The 15,834-nt window shown below is 47.4% G+C and overlaps 1 protein-coding gene and 1 non-coding gene across 2 annotated transcripts in view; both read left to right on the plus strand.

Moving 5' to 3' along the window:
- The window catches only part of LOC149366089 (multidrug resistance protein mrp-7-like), a 69,135-nt gene that overhangs the window by 53,028 nt on the left and 273 nt on the right, over positions 1-15,834 (plus strand). The window contains exons 22-27 of the mRNA XM_089569627.1: positions 3,600-3,825; positions 5,168-5,269; positions 6,782-6,976; positions 8,939-9,097; positions 10,063-10,229; positions 14,218-14,412. Coding sequence (XP_089425753.1) covers positions 3,600-3,825; positions 5,168-5,269; positions 6,782-6,976; positions 8,939-9,097; positions 10,063-10,229; positions 14,218-14,412 — 1,044 coding nt within the window. The remainder of the gene's footprint in view (positions 1-3,599; positions 3,826-5,167; positions 5,270-6,781; positions 6,977-8,938; positions 9,098-10,062; positions 10,230-14,217; positions 14,413-15,834) is intronic.
- Positions 13,419-13,490, plus strand: TRNAE-CUC (transfer RNA glutamic acid (anticodon CUC)). The gene has a single exon. It is a non-coding gene; the product is annotated as a tRNA-Glu (tRNA).

Consider the following 15,834-nt stretch of genomic DNA (forward strand, 5'->3'; position numbering starts at 1 on the left):
CTTCCTGCCAACCGTATTTTGCCAAAGAACCGCTCGATAGGATCTTGGTTCATTTTGTTGGTTAGGACATATTTGAAGTTGTGGCAATCAAGCAGCACCTCATAAAGATCCAAAGTGGACTTCAATGTGACTCGAAGTCCCTCGCAAGTGCTCTTTGTCAAGAACATGTCTTTTATAATGTTGCCACTTTCCAGTTCTCTTTCCCAGCTGTCCAGCCAGTCAATTCCATGCTTGAGAATTTCGAGGTCTCGGCTGTTCCTTGTGATCCCTTCTGCTGGAAATCGCCTGTTCAGTGCATCAAACAAATTGTTTAAAAACAACGTGAATTCTTGAGTTTTCTCGCTGCCTATGAGTTTGCGGATACCTTGTTCCCGATAAAACTGAATACCCGCCGCCATGGAGCGGCTAAAGACTTGGGTGGCTAACTTCACACGCATCTTCTCACAGTTACTCGGGTATATGTGAGAGTGCGTTATTTTCGGGCAGACTTTTAGGCCCCCCGCGTTGGCAACGTCTTCCTTGTAGACTTCAGCATAGTACTCCCACTTGATCCACTGTCCTTCGTTTTTCAAGTATCGCTGCTGCTTAAGTCTATTTCTCACACACTTAAACAAGTGTGGAGTGTCAGAAAACGCAAAAACTTTTCTTTCAGGGTCAACTGGGTGCGTGAACGAGTTGCAGCTCTCCTTGAGGCTTCCATTAACACCTAGAATGTTCCACATGCTCCTGTTTGTTGACGCGCCATCACAGACAAACCCATGAATCTTTGCACCGGCTTCTTCGAGCATCACAATAGCTTGGAGAAGCAACTGAGCGAGAATGGAGCCTTTGGTTGCATTTTTTGCTGCGAACACCCCTATAGGTTGAGCGTAGCTATCGCCAAAAGGACAGAACATGAAAACGAGGGCGTGATCAGCGAGCTCATCAGCGTTTCCAGCGTCTGTTGCCAGCCCTACATATGTCATCGTGCGAGAATTGACACGTTTACTTTTTCTAACCTGCATTTCATCGAACATGATAATCCCATGTCGCTTGAAGTCGTCCATTTTTTCTATTTTCCTTTTCAGAGCAGAAAAGAACTTGCTGTCAAATCCCGACTTAAATCCCACCATAGAGACATACCGGCGTATTGTTCGGACTGACGGCAATGCGAGCACTTCGTTTTCCATCAGGAACCTGTAGGCTGCTGGTGACCTGATATGAAGGAGCAAGCAAAGCAGGATCCAGCTGTCCGAGTATCGTCGTCCCTTCTTAGAACCAGTCTTGCCAGCAGCCACACATTCCTTTAACACAAGCTGCTGTGCCTCAGTAAGGTTCGCATCACGAGAAATGCGGTCAAGTGTTTCATCACTTAATTGTTTAAGCTTGGCTTTGCATTTGCTCAGTTCCGCCTCAAGCTTTTTTTTTTCCTTTTAGAAGTCGCACTTTGGACCTGTAGCAGGAAATTCTTGCCTTCCGCAAAAGGTCAATGCGGGCTTTTTTGGAAGGGCTGCTTAAAAGACGAATGTGCTTCATTTCTCCTCTCTTCTTCATACGGGAGTAATGTATCCGGAGTGTGTCTTTCAATCTTTCGCAACGGTCGCAACTTGCTTGTTCAGAAAATAACATGCAGTTTCTGTGCCGCCACACGCCACATGCGTCGATATATGCACACTCGGGTTGGATGTTGTGGTACATCTCGCCACCGGGGCCACCAGCGCATACGTGCAGGTTGTGAAACTTGTGAATCACACTCTCCAAGTCGCTTGGGCCGCATGGAACAACATCGCTGCTTATGGCGTTGACAGTTATAGGGTGACCATAAATGAAGGCACGCAGTGACAGCATTCCGCTGGATGAAACTGTAGCATCTAATGACTTCCTCAGGAAAGGTGCCTGGTCGCGTTTCTTCGCCAAAGCCACTTCCGTGAAGACTACAGCCTCCACATCAAAGCTATCAACAACTTGTGTTGCCCACGAGGTTCCTGGAAGTTGAATGCTGGATACATAACTCGAGAGACATGAAAATGTGAGCGGTTCCTTTTCATCTTGGCCGCTGACAGACACTCCCTCGTGACTTTCCTCGACTAATCCGAGGCTGCTGCATGCTGCCAATGGTGCTTCAGTCTGGACGTGACACAATCCATCTGGACCACCCTGATGTGGACTCGTGCGGTTGTCCTGACGAAAAATGAGAGAAATTATATCAGTGGAAATGGATTTAAGGTATTGTTATAAAACATATGCTACTATCAAAAGCAGCCAAACCCAAAAAGCTACAGGCAAAAGTTTCGCGGACTGCTTCAAAAGCTTAGGGCTTAATCATGCTGTATGTTAACAACAGCTAAATTATTTAATGTCCTGGGCTGGGCAGTTACTATTAACCTGTATTGCAAGCAACTGTATCTCGTTATCCAGGGGTATCTATGGCATGCCGGGAGGACCGATACGGTTAGCAGAAAGTTATGTACAGGGAACACTAAGCACCTAGAATATTAAGTACCCGGAGCAGTGCAGAAGAGAACAAACCTTAACGTCATGAACGCCAAGGAAGACGGAGGTGGCACTTGAGGAGGTGCCTCCAAGTTCCATGGTGGGAGAAGGGCACATTCCTTGATCACTCCACTCACATGTCTGCAGTTTCTTCTGAGGGCTCGATGATGGATCGGTGCCTTTTTGTTTTTCACAGACCGTCCCAACGGGCAGTGCGACAGCGGCGGGAGCGGGCCGCTTGCTTGACTGATCGCCACACGTGGCCGTAGACTGTCGTTTTCTAGGAGGCTTTCTTGACCTTGTCGGTTTTGTCAGATATTTCGGACACCCGGGAAAAATACTGGGCACAGCATTCGCCGACAGCACCGGGATCTTCTTCGGTACATTTAAAAGTACCTTGCCATTGAACTCGGCATAGTACGATTTTGATATCATATGCTCGGGAAAGTGCTTCGCGCAGACGTGGTCGCTCGGTTGCAATATCCTATCTGCTCTGGGAATTGCCCGGCGCCAAAGTTCTAAGCGAGCAGGCTCAGACGGAGCTTTAAAAAGTGAAACTTGATCCGGACAACTCCGGTAGCCCGAACTGCAGTTGGGTACGAAGCACTTCTTACCCATAATTGCGTCTAGCAGACTTCTGGACCCGGCTGAAGTTGACAGGTGTGTCACAGCAACAAACAACAGATCACAGACACAATGCACATAGGCCGCGACGACCGTCCATGGCGTCGGCCCGCGCCACCACGTGCGTTTCCACAACTGTCAATCCGGCTTGTGCCAAACCGCGACACAAAAAGCTAGTTCTAGCAAAATTTGCTCGTCCACGATGGAAGCTGACGACGTGGAAGCTGAGATCGTGGTGTTCACAGCTTGTGATGCACTCTCTCAGCCCAAAACATCGACCAACGCAGCCTAAAAGGGCACCTAAAGCAGGGCACGCCGGAGAAGGGAATATACGGCTCTGGGCACGCCGCTTGCCGCACCGAAAGCGAAGGGCCTCTGCTCCGCAGCGCCCCCGCGCCGCTGCGGTCGGCGCATGTACTAGAGGGCGAACACAATCTGTGCGCGCTCTCCGCCGCGGCGGGCGGCCAGTGTCAACACCTAAATATATTCTTACACCGTGGCAGCGTGCGGTGCTACGGTGCTGCCCGACTGATGTGCCGGCGCTTCTACCGGCTCGTGGACGGCGCCGTGAGGCCCTTCTGGGCCCTGGTGGCGTGCGTGCGCCTCACACGCCTCTCCGGGGCCGCTGCGGGCTTCTGCGCCGTCGCGGGCTCGTTGCTGAGCCTGTCGATATCGGAGGGGACCGCGTCGCAGAGCGGAGTCGGCCTGGCACTGAGCTCCTCCATGTCGGTGGGTGATGGGCGATCTCCTAGCTGTATTAAGGCGAAAACCTTTAATGCCTCATCGTTATCAACAGAAGGTTGTCAGCAGAGATGTCACGCTTTTCGGTTGGTCGAAATGTTTATGGCGTCAGAGTGCGCGGATTCTCAGTAATGAGGTCACCCACGGATGCCTGACGCCCCCTTTTGGAGCAGACGACAACTAATAAAAATAGTTGTCGTCCGCTCCGACAGGGGGCGTAAGGCGTCCGTGGGTGGCCACATTACATACCTCATTACTGCGAACAGAGCCATGGATACAACCGAACTCATCGAAGCAGAGAGAGAGCCGTGCTAGAGAAGCAGTCAAAGTGTGTAGTTGTAATGTGCAAAGTGTGTAGTCAAATAAAGCACTAGTACAGCGCAAACAGTCTCGCAGTCAATGCCGAACATTGCGCCAGGAAAGGCTTTTGCCTTGCAGAACTTTAGAGAGCCAAGGTGCCCCCTGAATTTTTTCGATTGGTGTTTTGATTTCGTGAGTATGAGTGTGCTCATGGGCGGCAATGGTCACACAGTAGCAGGGTGGCAAAGACTGCGTGTAACAATACGGGCGCTGATGTTCCTCATGATAGAATCGAGCTAGAAATGAATTCGAAGTAGAAAGTCACTCATTCAGCCACCACTGAAAATCTTCCACACCTAGGACAGATAACTGACCTCCATAATTACCAGTCCTCTGTTATTTCTATTATAGCTGAAGCTAACCCAGTCGAAAAAAAGAACTGTCTAAAAAATATGACAAAATGTTTGTAGTTTTGACATAACATATTTGTCTGTTGTTTTTGCAGTACTTTTTCTTTTGCACTTTTCTGTAGCTTGTAATTCTGTAGTACTTCTCTGTACCAACTACACAAATATCTGACACAAATTGCTGAAATACCAGTAATGATAATAAGGATGTAATTATTCAATAGCATCCACCCAAGTGCAACAATACGTCTACAAAGGAAAGGAAGTCCGGCGTTCCAACAATGAACCACCGCCTATCCGGCAATTGCTCTACACTGAGCTAACCAGGAAGGCTCGCAGATCAGATGGTAGGTCAAGAGCAAATTGATCACCAACTCGAAGTGGGAACGATGTTGGTCTAAGTCAAAGGGAATCTCCCAAGGTAGAGTAGATCTTTAATAAGAGAGTAATTGCTAATTAGCACCTCCGTAAGCGTAGCTATATGAGTACTAACGAAAGCTATAAAGCTTTCAACAGAAAGTTTGTAGTTGAATTTTTCAAAATTGTCTCCGAATTTTTCTTCAAACGTCTTAAAACAGAATGCAGCGAATAAGTTGTACCATTTTCATCGTATCTTCGCCCAGATACCCATGTCGCTGGCGGCCATCAACGCTTCCCTGTTCTTCTGTTTCCTGGGAATGATCGCCTTCGAACGAGCAGTCGAGTACACCAGGCTACCTCCTGAAGTGAGTTAAGGCATAAGCCTTCATCCTCTCTTGCCTTCTTGTTCCACACAACATGCTATATTTTAATTTGTTTATTGTGCTGCATTTCAGAAGCCCCTTGCATGGGGTGTTGCATCAACCGCTGTAGAGTGCTACAACAGAGGGTGACCTATTCGATGACAGTCCTGTAAAGGGATGGCTATGAGTCGTGCGCACTCGCTGTAGGTTTTTTGTTGTTCTACTCGCAGCTTTACATCAGCTCTTTCTCCGAGGCCCACTGATAGCCCCTTTCCTTCCCACAATCTCCCCTTCGCAGTCAGAAAAAATCATATCGGCTCCATTAGCGCAGCCAACTGAAAGTCTGAATTGGAGCTTGAGACAAGGGGTGGAATAAATTTCAGACCCCCTCTTCTTCTCGCTGGCACCCTCTCCTGGCTGAGACAAGGCCAGGAGACGAGGCGATCGTGGCTTCAGTCAAGCCTTCGCAACTTCTTGTCCAAGCACTCTCCGTTACCGATGTCGATACGATTAAAGCGGAGAAAGGATGCGACTCCGATTGAGCTGGAATCGCGCCTTTGACCTTCGTGTTCGAAGACCAGCGCTCTAGCGTCTGTGCCACTAGCCGACAATCTCGAACGTGCGCTTGTGCCGACATCTCTATCGCTGAAAGATACAGGTAATAGCGCTTCATTTGGCAGAACTGCTGGTTCATAATTGCTTAGATTTTACACAGAGGGGACACATAGGGGAAGGTGTTGCCTGTTACGATGTTTTGGCGCAGTACATACTACAGGAAACAAAGCCTCCAGGTTCTGTAAGCGGCAGTACAAACCGATAGCTCTGTTTTTAGCGGCTGTCTGGCGGTGACGGTCGGAATAACGTACTATATTCTTGCAAATGATGACATCATTGGCAGCCGCCACGGTGGCTCAGTGGTTGTGCCGCTCGGCTGCTGACCCGAAAGACACGGGTTTGATCCCGGCCGCGGCGGTCGAATTTGGATGGAGGCAAAATTCTAGACGCCCGTGTACTGTGCGATGTCAGTGCACGTTAAAGAACCACAGGTTGTCGAAATTTCCGGAGCCCTCCACTACGGCGTCCCTCGTAGCCCGAGTTGCTTCGGAATATTAAACTCGAATAAACCATAAACCAAGATCATTGACAGACATGGGGCCTATGCACATGGATCATTTTTCGCCCGTCCAGGCGGACGCGATGGTACCCTGATTCGCGCTTGATAAAAAATGAACGCTTCATGATGTATAGCACTAAGCATGAAGGCAGCTAAATGCATAGCATCGCAGCAGCTCCAGACACACTGACTCGAGTGAGCACGTCCCTCCTGGCATACTGAACGCGATAGTGCCTTTTCAGTATTGGTCAGGTCAGAATTGTTCAGAAGTGCCAGGATTCCGTACTCGAGAAACAAGTTCTCACTATGACCAATGCTACAGAGGGCGCGGCTACAATATTACAAGTACTCTTATTACTGTTTTGGTTCTGTTTATTTTTTATTTATTTTTTTGCTTACAGGATGGATGCTACGACGGCTGCGCTGTTGAGCAGGAGGAGGCGGCGAAATTCCCTGCAGTTCGCTCGGCAGCTGCGCATGTTGTTTGGCCTGCTGAAGGGGAAATCGTATTCGACGACTTTACGGCGTCTTACCAGCAGGGTGTTCTAGCACCGGTTCTGAACTGCGTCTCCTTTACTATAAAAGCCCGTGAAAAGGTTAGTTGCCGCTGCACGGCTTCGGAGGCCGCGGGTCTGGGTTTTCCGAGTGTAGCAATGTTGTTAGGGTACCACCGCCGTGGTCTGTAGATATATGGCGTTGCAATGAGAGCGATACACTATCAGTGGTTGCAAGTGCTCTTACGTGGGCGTTGCAACAGGCGGCCCGCGCCGCACTGGCTAATAATACAAGGTGTTTCACCTAAGACTTTCTGCAATTTTTAAAAATAAGCTATTTGAATTAGATGCGCGCTTTTTCTGGCATAGCATTGTCAGTGGTGTAGTACATCATAATGCAGCAAAGACGTGCTAACTAGCAGGCTTGTTAACCAATATTTAATAGTTAACTTTTAAACTATTACCGTTGGGCTCCTTAATTATTGAGAGGCATGTAGCCTACCGTAAGTAATGTCCATATCCGTTTTTAGAATTTCGCGAACGCGATTATCCTCGGTGCTGTGGCCCAACAAATTTCGCCTACATCGCGCCAAAATACATGCGGTTTGAGAAGCTTGCAGGCAAAGCAACCTCTCCAGTGAACCTAACTCGTCGAAATAGCCAAAATTTGTTGGGTCCCAGCGCCGAGGATAATCGCGTTCTCGAAATTCTAAAAACGGATATGGACATTACTTACGGTGGGCTACATGCCTCTCAATAATTAAGGAGCCCAACGGTAATAGTTTAAAAGTTAACTATTAAATATTGGTTAACAAGCCTGCTAGTTAGCGCGTCTTAGCTGCATTATGATGTACTTCACCACTGACAATGCAATGCCAGAAAAAGCGGGCATCTAATTCAAATAGCTTATTTTTAAAAATTGCAGAAAGTCTTAGGTGAAACACCCTGTATAGATTACCCTAAAATACACGATAAATTTTTCTGCCAGTGAAGCAGAAGCTACGGAACCGAAACACGTCCACTCTTCCTGCGCAGTGTGATGCAGTTATTAGTTTTTGTTTGAAACATATATTGGTAATATTCGTTATTTAAGCCATACAAAAATTGTTTTCTTCATTACAATGCATTTCATAGGCGCTTCTTGTTACAAGAAGCTTTTGTAGATGGCGCCAGCTGTACCACGACGGATTTGAGCTACAGCGTAGAGACAACGCGCCATGCGGCCAAGCTTACCGTCTTGTTGCCGAGCTATTTGGCGGAAGGACGCGCTTAGAGACACTCCGCACCTGCAGCCTTCCTTTCTTTCACTGCCAAGAAATCGTAGCGTGAAACGTCGAGAACGTAATGGTTTTGCACTGTGCCACCACTGAAGACATGGCTATCGCAATTTCCCTCAGCATAATCAAAGATGCAACTGCAGGCTTTTCGTACTTGAGGTATATTTAGAACTTTGAAGATGCATGAAGTCTAACTCTTATAAAAATGCTCTATAGACTGTCTGTAGACTTCTTATATTCTCTACCCGCCACGGTGGCTCAGTGGTTACGTCGCTCGGCTGCTGACCCGAAAGAGGCGGGTTCGATACCGGCCGCGGAGGCTGAATTTCGATGGAGGCGAAATGCTAGAGGCCCGTGTACTGTGCGATTTCAGTGCACGTTAAAGATCCCCAGGTGGTCGAAATTTCCGGAGCCCTTCGCTACGGCGTCACTCATAGCCTGAGTCGCTTTGGGACATTAAACCCCAATAAATCGAAGGAAATTTTATATTCTCTATTGCCTTTCTACAGATATTTCCGTTTGTCTGTTCATAGTCTACAGAATGTCATAGACAAAAGACTTCTAAAAGTGTATGGCCATAAATATATGGATTGTCCCTAGGGTTTGTATTCTCTATAGACTAGTCTAGAGGATTTGTCTATAGAAAGTCTGTAGACTTTATAGACAAAGGTGTATGGACAGTCTATAGAAATAAATTTTTGTATGGAAAGGACTCCGCACGTGCCGTGTATGCCATATACGAAAAATAAAATTTTTGTGTCTCAAGGAGCCGATGTCTACTCGTCAGGTCGGCGTGGTGGGTCGCACGGGAGCCGGGAAATCGTCGCTCATCCTGGCCCTGCTCAGGGTGCTGAGGCCGTCGCAGGGGCGCATCGTCATCGACGGCGTCGACATCACCTCGGTTCCCCTGCGTCGGCTACGCTCGACGATTACGGTCATTCCGCAGGCGAGTCCCGAATCGCATGCGTCTTCCAACCCTTCTTTGTTCCAGGAGGAACATAAAAGGCTTGCCCTGCATGAACGCTAAATGCGGCATATTATTTTTGTAGCGGTGGATGTATAAAGGACTCTTATAGTACAGAAACCTGGGATAGAATTCGTACTTAGAATACTTCGTTGGACAAACATTACTCATACCTTAAATGAAGATTTTCTTGTCTTGTCTTGCATTTTATTGCAGTTCGCATCGTTGGTATTCTTGTGAAAGCATTTTTATTGCTAGTTTTGTATCGCTTTTTTCTCTCAGCAGTGCTCAATCTTTCTTTTTATTGCAGTTATTGAAACTAGATTGTTTCATTGGTTTGTAGTTATATTCGATTATGTTTCAGTACTTTTTACCCACTGTACTCGAATGTCGTTTGTGTCATCTAAGCCAACGTTCCACAGGGATACCGTAGGGTAATGTGAATAAATAAATAATAAAATAAATAATATTCCTGGAGCAAAAAGTTTGTGGACAAAGAAACGAAGCAGCGGGGCACAAGACAACATCAGTAATGCGAGGAATTCCGCGGGCGGAAGGTGCGTCAACGCAGCCGTTAGAGGCGTGTTTTGCATCGACGTCATAGTCGCCGCCATCTTTGGGCCCAGAAGGCGCGGCTAAAGTCTGTCTGTTTTCCTGTCTCGCTTATCGCCAACCAGTTACCTTTATAGCAGTGCAGCCGGGGTTATACACAGAAATGAGGAGTCAGTCCTTTGTCCCAGGTGCTGAGGATGTAAGTTGTTCCTTGGAGAGGATGGCGCAGGGTCACTAGTGCTGAGGAGGCCACTCCCCAAGGCACGGGTACAAAGGACCGTTTCCTGCCTAGTTTCTGCTACAGCCAAATATGACGCCCGTGACATCACATGAAAACTATCCATTGTTTCGTTCATTCCAGCACTAACATTCCTCTCTCACTGTGCTGTTGGCAGGAGCCGTACCTGATGAAGGGAAGCCTCCGGGACAACATCGACGCCACGCAGAGTCACACGGACGAGGAAGTCTGGGAGGCGCTGAGGAAGGCACACCTGGCCGATTTTGTGTCAGCGCACCCGCAGGGTCTCATGCTGGAGATTGGCGATGGTGCTGACAACCTGAGGTAGGCTGCTGCGTCATCGTGTACGCTGAACATAGAGGCAACTTGATGGTGCTAAAATAATGCCCCATGTACGAGACCGATTGGTTCATAGTACACACGTAGGATGAGATCTTTAACAGAAATAGCAGGCTCTACGCGTGTTGCCGGTCAAGCCTACTCTGCAGGCTGTATTCAGGCGGTATTATCTTGGCGTCGGTTCCCTTTTCTTAGCCGCGGCGCGGTCATTTTGAAGGCGTCTTGCTTATCTTCGCCAACGTCAGGAAACACTGTTAATGAATAAGATCGGCGCGAAAACACGACAGTGTTTTCCCTGTCGTAAATATCCCTGCCATAACATACGACGAGAAAATTTCTGTTGGCACAGCATATATTCCTGTTTTATTTTCGCACCTGACAACATAAATTTTTGTAGTAACAATAGGATGCTCGATAATATTGTGCTTTTTGCTTTGGCACGACAGAGACAGCTCTGTCGCGACAACAGACAACTTCGCAAGCTACAGAAAAATTTGTCGTAATGACAAAACGACAAAATGTTTGTCGTATTTTGGCACCAGCTCTCTCGTATTTTTGATCTGGTACGAGCGCTAACTGAACATTCATTTCATATTCAACCAATCACACCAAATATCAATAAAAAATTGGCTGGTGTTCAACCCAGCTGCATCTAGTTTACAGAGCGGAAGCTCAAAGCAGAGGCAATGGCAGCGTCCACTACCAGCTTCCTCTGTCGTTGTTCACGCCGCTGCTGCCTCTGCTTCTCCGGACGAGTCTGTGCTTCTTCTTCGATTTCCGCTTCAATCTTAGCTCGTTTCCTCGCTCTATCCTTCGCCAACGCGTCCTGCTGACGTTCTTGGTCATGAGAATCATCAGATTCAATCATCAGTCTATGATACATAGCCGCAGCATTCGTTCTAGAGCGCGACACCTCCATGGCTACCTGCGAACGTCAAGCAAGGCTTCCCGCTTTTTATAATCATATCAGATGAACGGGAAGACATGTGGCTCAGCGCAGCTGTGCGCTGAGCGTTGAATCACGTTGTTCAACACAGTTACGAAGGCGAGTGAACGCCGCCAGCTCGGGGTGCCGCAGCTGCACCCAGGGCCCAAGGGGCGGTGAGTCACATGGTGTGACGTCACAGCCACACCCCTGCTCCGCAGCTTGAAGGTCATTCTTCGGAATGACATGACCTTGAAATTATGCATGGAAGGAGTAGAGCTTCTGCACTAATAAATGTTCAGTTGCAAGTACGGGGTCGGGTTGTGTGCCTCCCTGTCCGTGTTAAGTTTCCGCGCTAAAATTTGTCAATAATGTGTCACCAAATAGCCCAACGTTTGACTGTTCTGCTGTAGGAAAACATCTTGTTCGCTGCGCTTTTCTGTTGCGATCGGCTGTTTCCCGACCGCGCTATACCACGACGATGGCGCCACCACCTTCGGTCCTATGAATGTTCCGCAATTACCCGATGCTAGCGCGTCCCAGATTCTAACGCGCACCCGATTTTCATGTTCCTGAAAACAAAACAAAAAAAAAATAATTGCCTCAGAAGCCTCTGTGTTGTTCCCTCTCGCTATCTTGACGGTCCTTCTTCGCTCTTATCATGGTGAGCGCAACTCAAAGCAACAAATTTGTAATGACATACTTGCAAGGCATGCTGCTGAAGGAAAATAGAGATTAGCGGAGATAACATAGTCCAACTTTCAACAACAGGCAAAGATTCTGTAGTTTCGTATTCCGGTGCAAAGCACGCTGCGGAGGTTACTGGAAGTACTGCCCGCAAGTTCTCTCTCGCGCTACATATAGCTCGTCTGGCAAAGCGATCGCCAGCGCATGCGTGCGAGGTAAATATGGCTCGCAGTTTCAGTTTCGTTAGCGCAACCAGTTTGCGTACGAATTTACAATTTTTTTTTTTCCTACATGGAGCTCCATACATCCTGCACCTCGGGCCCCGCGATTATGGATAATCGTTTTTGTAAAATCAGTCACACTTATATACGCGAAAATAAATACCTGTGTAGTTCGGCCTAACGCTTCCAAGCTGCTAACGATGTCAACTTCGAGCGCATAATGTCTCAACCGGCATATTTTGATGGTAATAACCCTGGGGCTGTGCGCAGCTTAGTTTTGGTTTTGCATCCGATTGTAACCCGCATGCCGTTTCGAGTATTGACTTTTATAAAAAAAGTGTGCGTTATAATCAGGCAAATACGGTACCTTTTGTTTATGTAGCTAAGACCAGAGAGGGGGCCGTGCACCTGGTTGAGCATACAGGAGGCTCGGCTGGCCATAACTCCTAAGATTGTAGAACAGGCACAAGCAACTGATGTCATAAGAAAGCATTCTATAGGAGCGTTTTCGAACGTATAGGCCGATGTACGCTGGTTTCTCGCTACGCCTCACAAGACACCGCATAGTTTAACCATAAGTTTTTTTTTTGTCATCCTAGGGTAGGCTGTGCTCTGTAATCGGTTATAATTAAAAAAAAGACAGCAGCTTGTAATATTGGGCTGTGGTCTGCAGCGTCCTGTATTACTCCGCTGACAAATCACAACAATAAATGAAATCAGCCTTTTAACGTTTCACTATATAAAACAAGCGAGGTACATCAAAATTTCTGAGGTTGTAATATCGGATTATTAGCTTCTTGTTTAGGTGACAAAACTTGTACTTGTTTTTTGTTTTTTGTGAAGAAGATTTTCTCTGGCGTTCCTGAATGTAGGCGGAGCCTCACCGCAGACTTAAGTTGTATTTGTCTGTAGAACACTTGGACTCTCGCTCGCTTACGGAAACCAAAATTCTCGAACAATGGCAGCTTAGATCGTCGCCCCTGAAGACATGCCAGGCGTTGTTTCTATTCCCGAAGGTGTCGTGCTAGCGTGACAGGCCTGTGCGACTCAGCCGCATGAATGTCCCTCACGTATGTGCTCACACCCTCCTAGCCCTTTCCTCGGCTACTACGGGTGCATGCAGGGTAGCCGACGCGAACAGTCTTATTAATCTCCCCGCATTTCTTATTCCTGTCACTTTTTTTTTAAAACTGATTTGCACTAACTTATCAGTCTTATCTTTGCCTTTATCAGTCGCGCTTTGTCTGTAACCAGTAGCTAGCAGCATGAACAACTGGTGTCTTGATAACTTCGCGGTTTCTTCTCAGCATTTGTAACTCTTAAGTCGCATCTCCTGACATCTCCGGCATGGTCTAGTGGTTAGGATACCTGGCTCTCACCCAGGAGGCCCGGGTTCGATTCCCGGTGTCGGAACTGCATTTTTTTGTTTTCGTCTGGGATTTCTTTTTGCACCGCTGTCCTCAATAACCCTAAATCCAATATACTGAATCCTCCCCCACCTCAGTTTGGATAAGATGGGCTCCTGGCCATGCCGGGATTACAGGTCAGATGACAGATCAGCTTTCCCGCACAACTTTATACGGTGAACCTGTGCTTCCCCGGTCGTCCGGAATCAATCAGGAATCAGCCAGTCAGTCAGTCAGCCAATCACTCAAGTCATTCAAGTCAGTCAGTCAGTCAGTCAGTCAGTCAGTCAGTCAGTCAGTCAGTCAGTCAGTCAGCCTTTAAGTCAGTCAGTCAGCCTTTAAGTCAATCAGTCAGCCTTTAAGTCAGTCAGTCAGTCAGCCTTTAAGTCAGTCAGTCAGTCAGTCAGTCTTAAGTCAGTCAGTCAGTCAGTCAGTCTTAAGTCAGTCAGCCAGTCAGCCTTTAAATCAGTCAGTCAGTCAGTCAGCCTTTAAATCAGTCAGTCAGTCAGCCTTTAAGTCAGTCAGTCAGTCAGCCTTTAAGTCAGTCAGTCAGTCAGTCAGTCAGTCAGTCAGTCAGTCAGTCAGTCAGTCAGTCAGTCAGTCAGTCAGTCAGTCAGTCAGCGTTTAAATCAGTCAGTCAGTCAGTCAGTCAGTCAGCCTTTAAGTCAGCTTTTAAGTAGTTAGCCTTTAAGTCAGTCATACAGAAATGTGCCCACCCCCTCTCTCTCTCCCAGCGCTGGACAGCGGCAGCTGGCGTGCCTCGCGCGGGCTCTGCTGCGTCGTCCGCGCGTTCTTCTGCTGGACGAGGCCACTTCGCGCATGGACGGCGACACGGAGCGGTTGGTGCAGCGGACCCTGCGCGAGGGCTTCGCCGCCTGCACCGTCCTCACCGTCGCCCACAGACTGCACACGGTGCTGGACTGCGACAGGTGGGCCTCTCGCTCGTGCTGGGAAAAATCGCCGCCCCAGATTTCGTACACCGTCTCAGCGTCTCACGAGATGTGCTCGGGCGGTACAAAGCTGCACACAGAAAAACAGTGGGGCGTATTAAACTCTCTTCTCCTCTGTACTTTCCCCTCATTAGCCCTCTCTAACTGGCTAATCACCTCATGACTACTAGCTCATGAGACGGTAAGTTAACGAACTCATCTTAACTATTTTCTCGTAACAATGCAGATGATCTCATAATGTTATCTCATTACTAACTAAAATGAGTTACCTCATCTGAACTTATCTACCTGCTTATGCTAGCTTTCTCATAAGCAGTTAAACTTAAGTGGCTAAATCTGTCATGTTAAGCAACTCGCGAACATCATAAACATGTTGATCTCATGATGTTAGCTATCTTATTATCGGTTAAAATGAGACAGCTAACTCGTTTTAGCTACCTTATGTTAATTAACTCACGGCCAGTTTGATGGCAAACTTTATATGAGGAACATTCTGCATCGTAAACTTTGTCGGCGTCCTTGTATGTTTGTTATGATGGATGCCCACCTCAGCAACAGTGCTCTTGGACAACTCTAAAAGCTGAAATTTTTATTCATTTATTTATCTCTATTCACTTACTCATTCCTGATGCCATGTTTGGACAAAAGTGAATTGAGCAAGATGGACAAGAACAGTATTATTATATATGGAATAAATACAAAATTATAATACCAAAACTAAGAAATAAAAGAAAAAAAGACAGAGTACAAGCTATATTCAAAGGCAAACTATTATTAGTGCAAGGCACATAATTAGTAAAGCGTTAGAATTAAGATAATTGCAACAAAGATGGCCGAAATCAAACCTCAAAAAAAGCAGCTGTCATGATACACGTCTGAGCGAGTGATATGATTTCTAAAATCCGAAGCATAACGTAATAGCAACGAGTACAAAAAGTAAGAAAAAATCTGGCAGACAATTACGATAGCCGGTAATGCGAAGTCTGAGCGCAGCTTTTCACACGCCACTTGCCACCGCTGGCAGGTGACGTGTTACGCTGGTATAGCCACCCTCCTGGATCTTCCCGTGGCAGCCATCTTCCGAGTGCCTGTCTATTCCTCCTCTCTCGCCGTAGTGGCGTTTTGCGCTGCTATTACCTGCCACTGTTGTAACGGGCGCCTAAGAGCTGCGCTCTAAAATAAATTAAATCAAGTACGACGTCACATATCTCGCGACTGTGCCAATGTTTCTGTGGACGATGCAGCAAGAACAGCATCAGGATGAAATGTGGCCATCGTTAACTGCTCAAGAATATGGCCCAGTTATCCCCTAATCCCTCTACTTCCATGAAGGTTAGCAATCAGGCTTCTTTTTCAGGTTAACCTCCCCAGCCTTTCCTCCCCTCCTCCTTATTCTTGGAA

Source organism: Amblyomma mixtum, chromosome 1, assembly GCF_055824585.1.
Source record: "Amblyomma mixtum isolate Tamu chromosome 1, ASM5582458v1, whole genome shotgun sequence".
NCBI classification, from domain to species: domain Eukaryota; kingdom Metazoa; phylum Arthropoda; class Arachnida; order Ixodida; family Ixodidae; genus Amblyomma; species Amblyomma mixtum.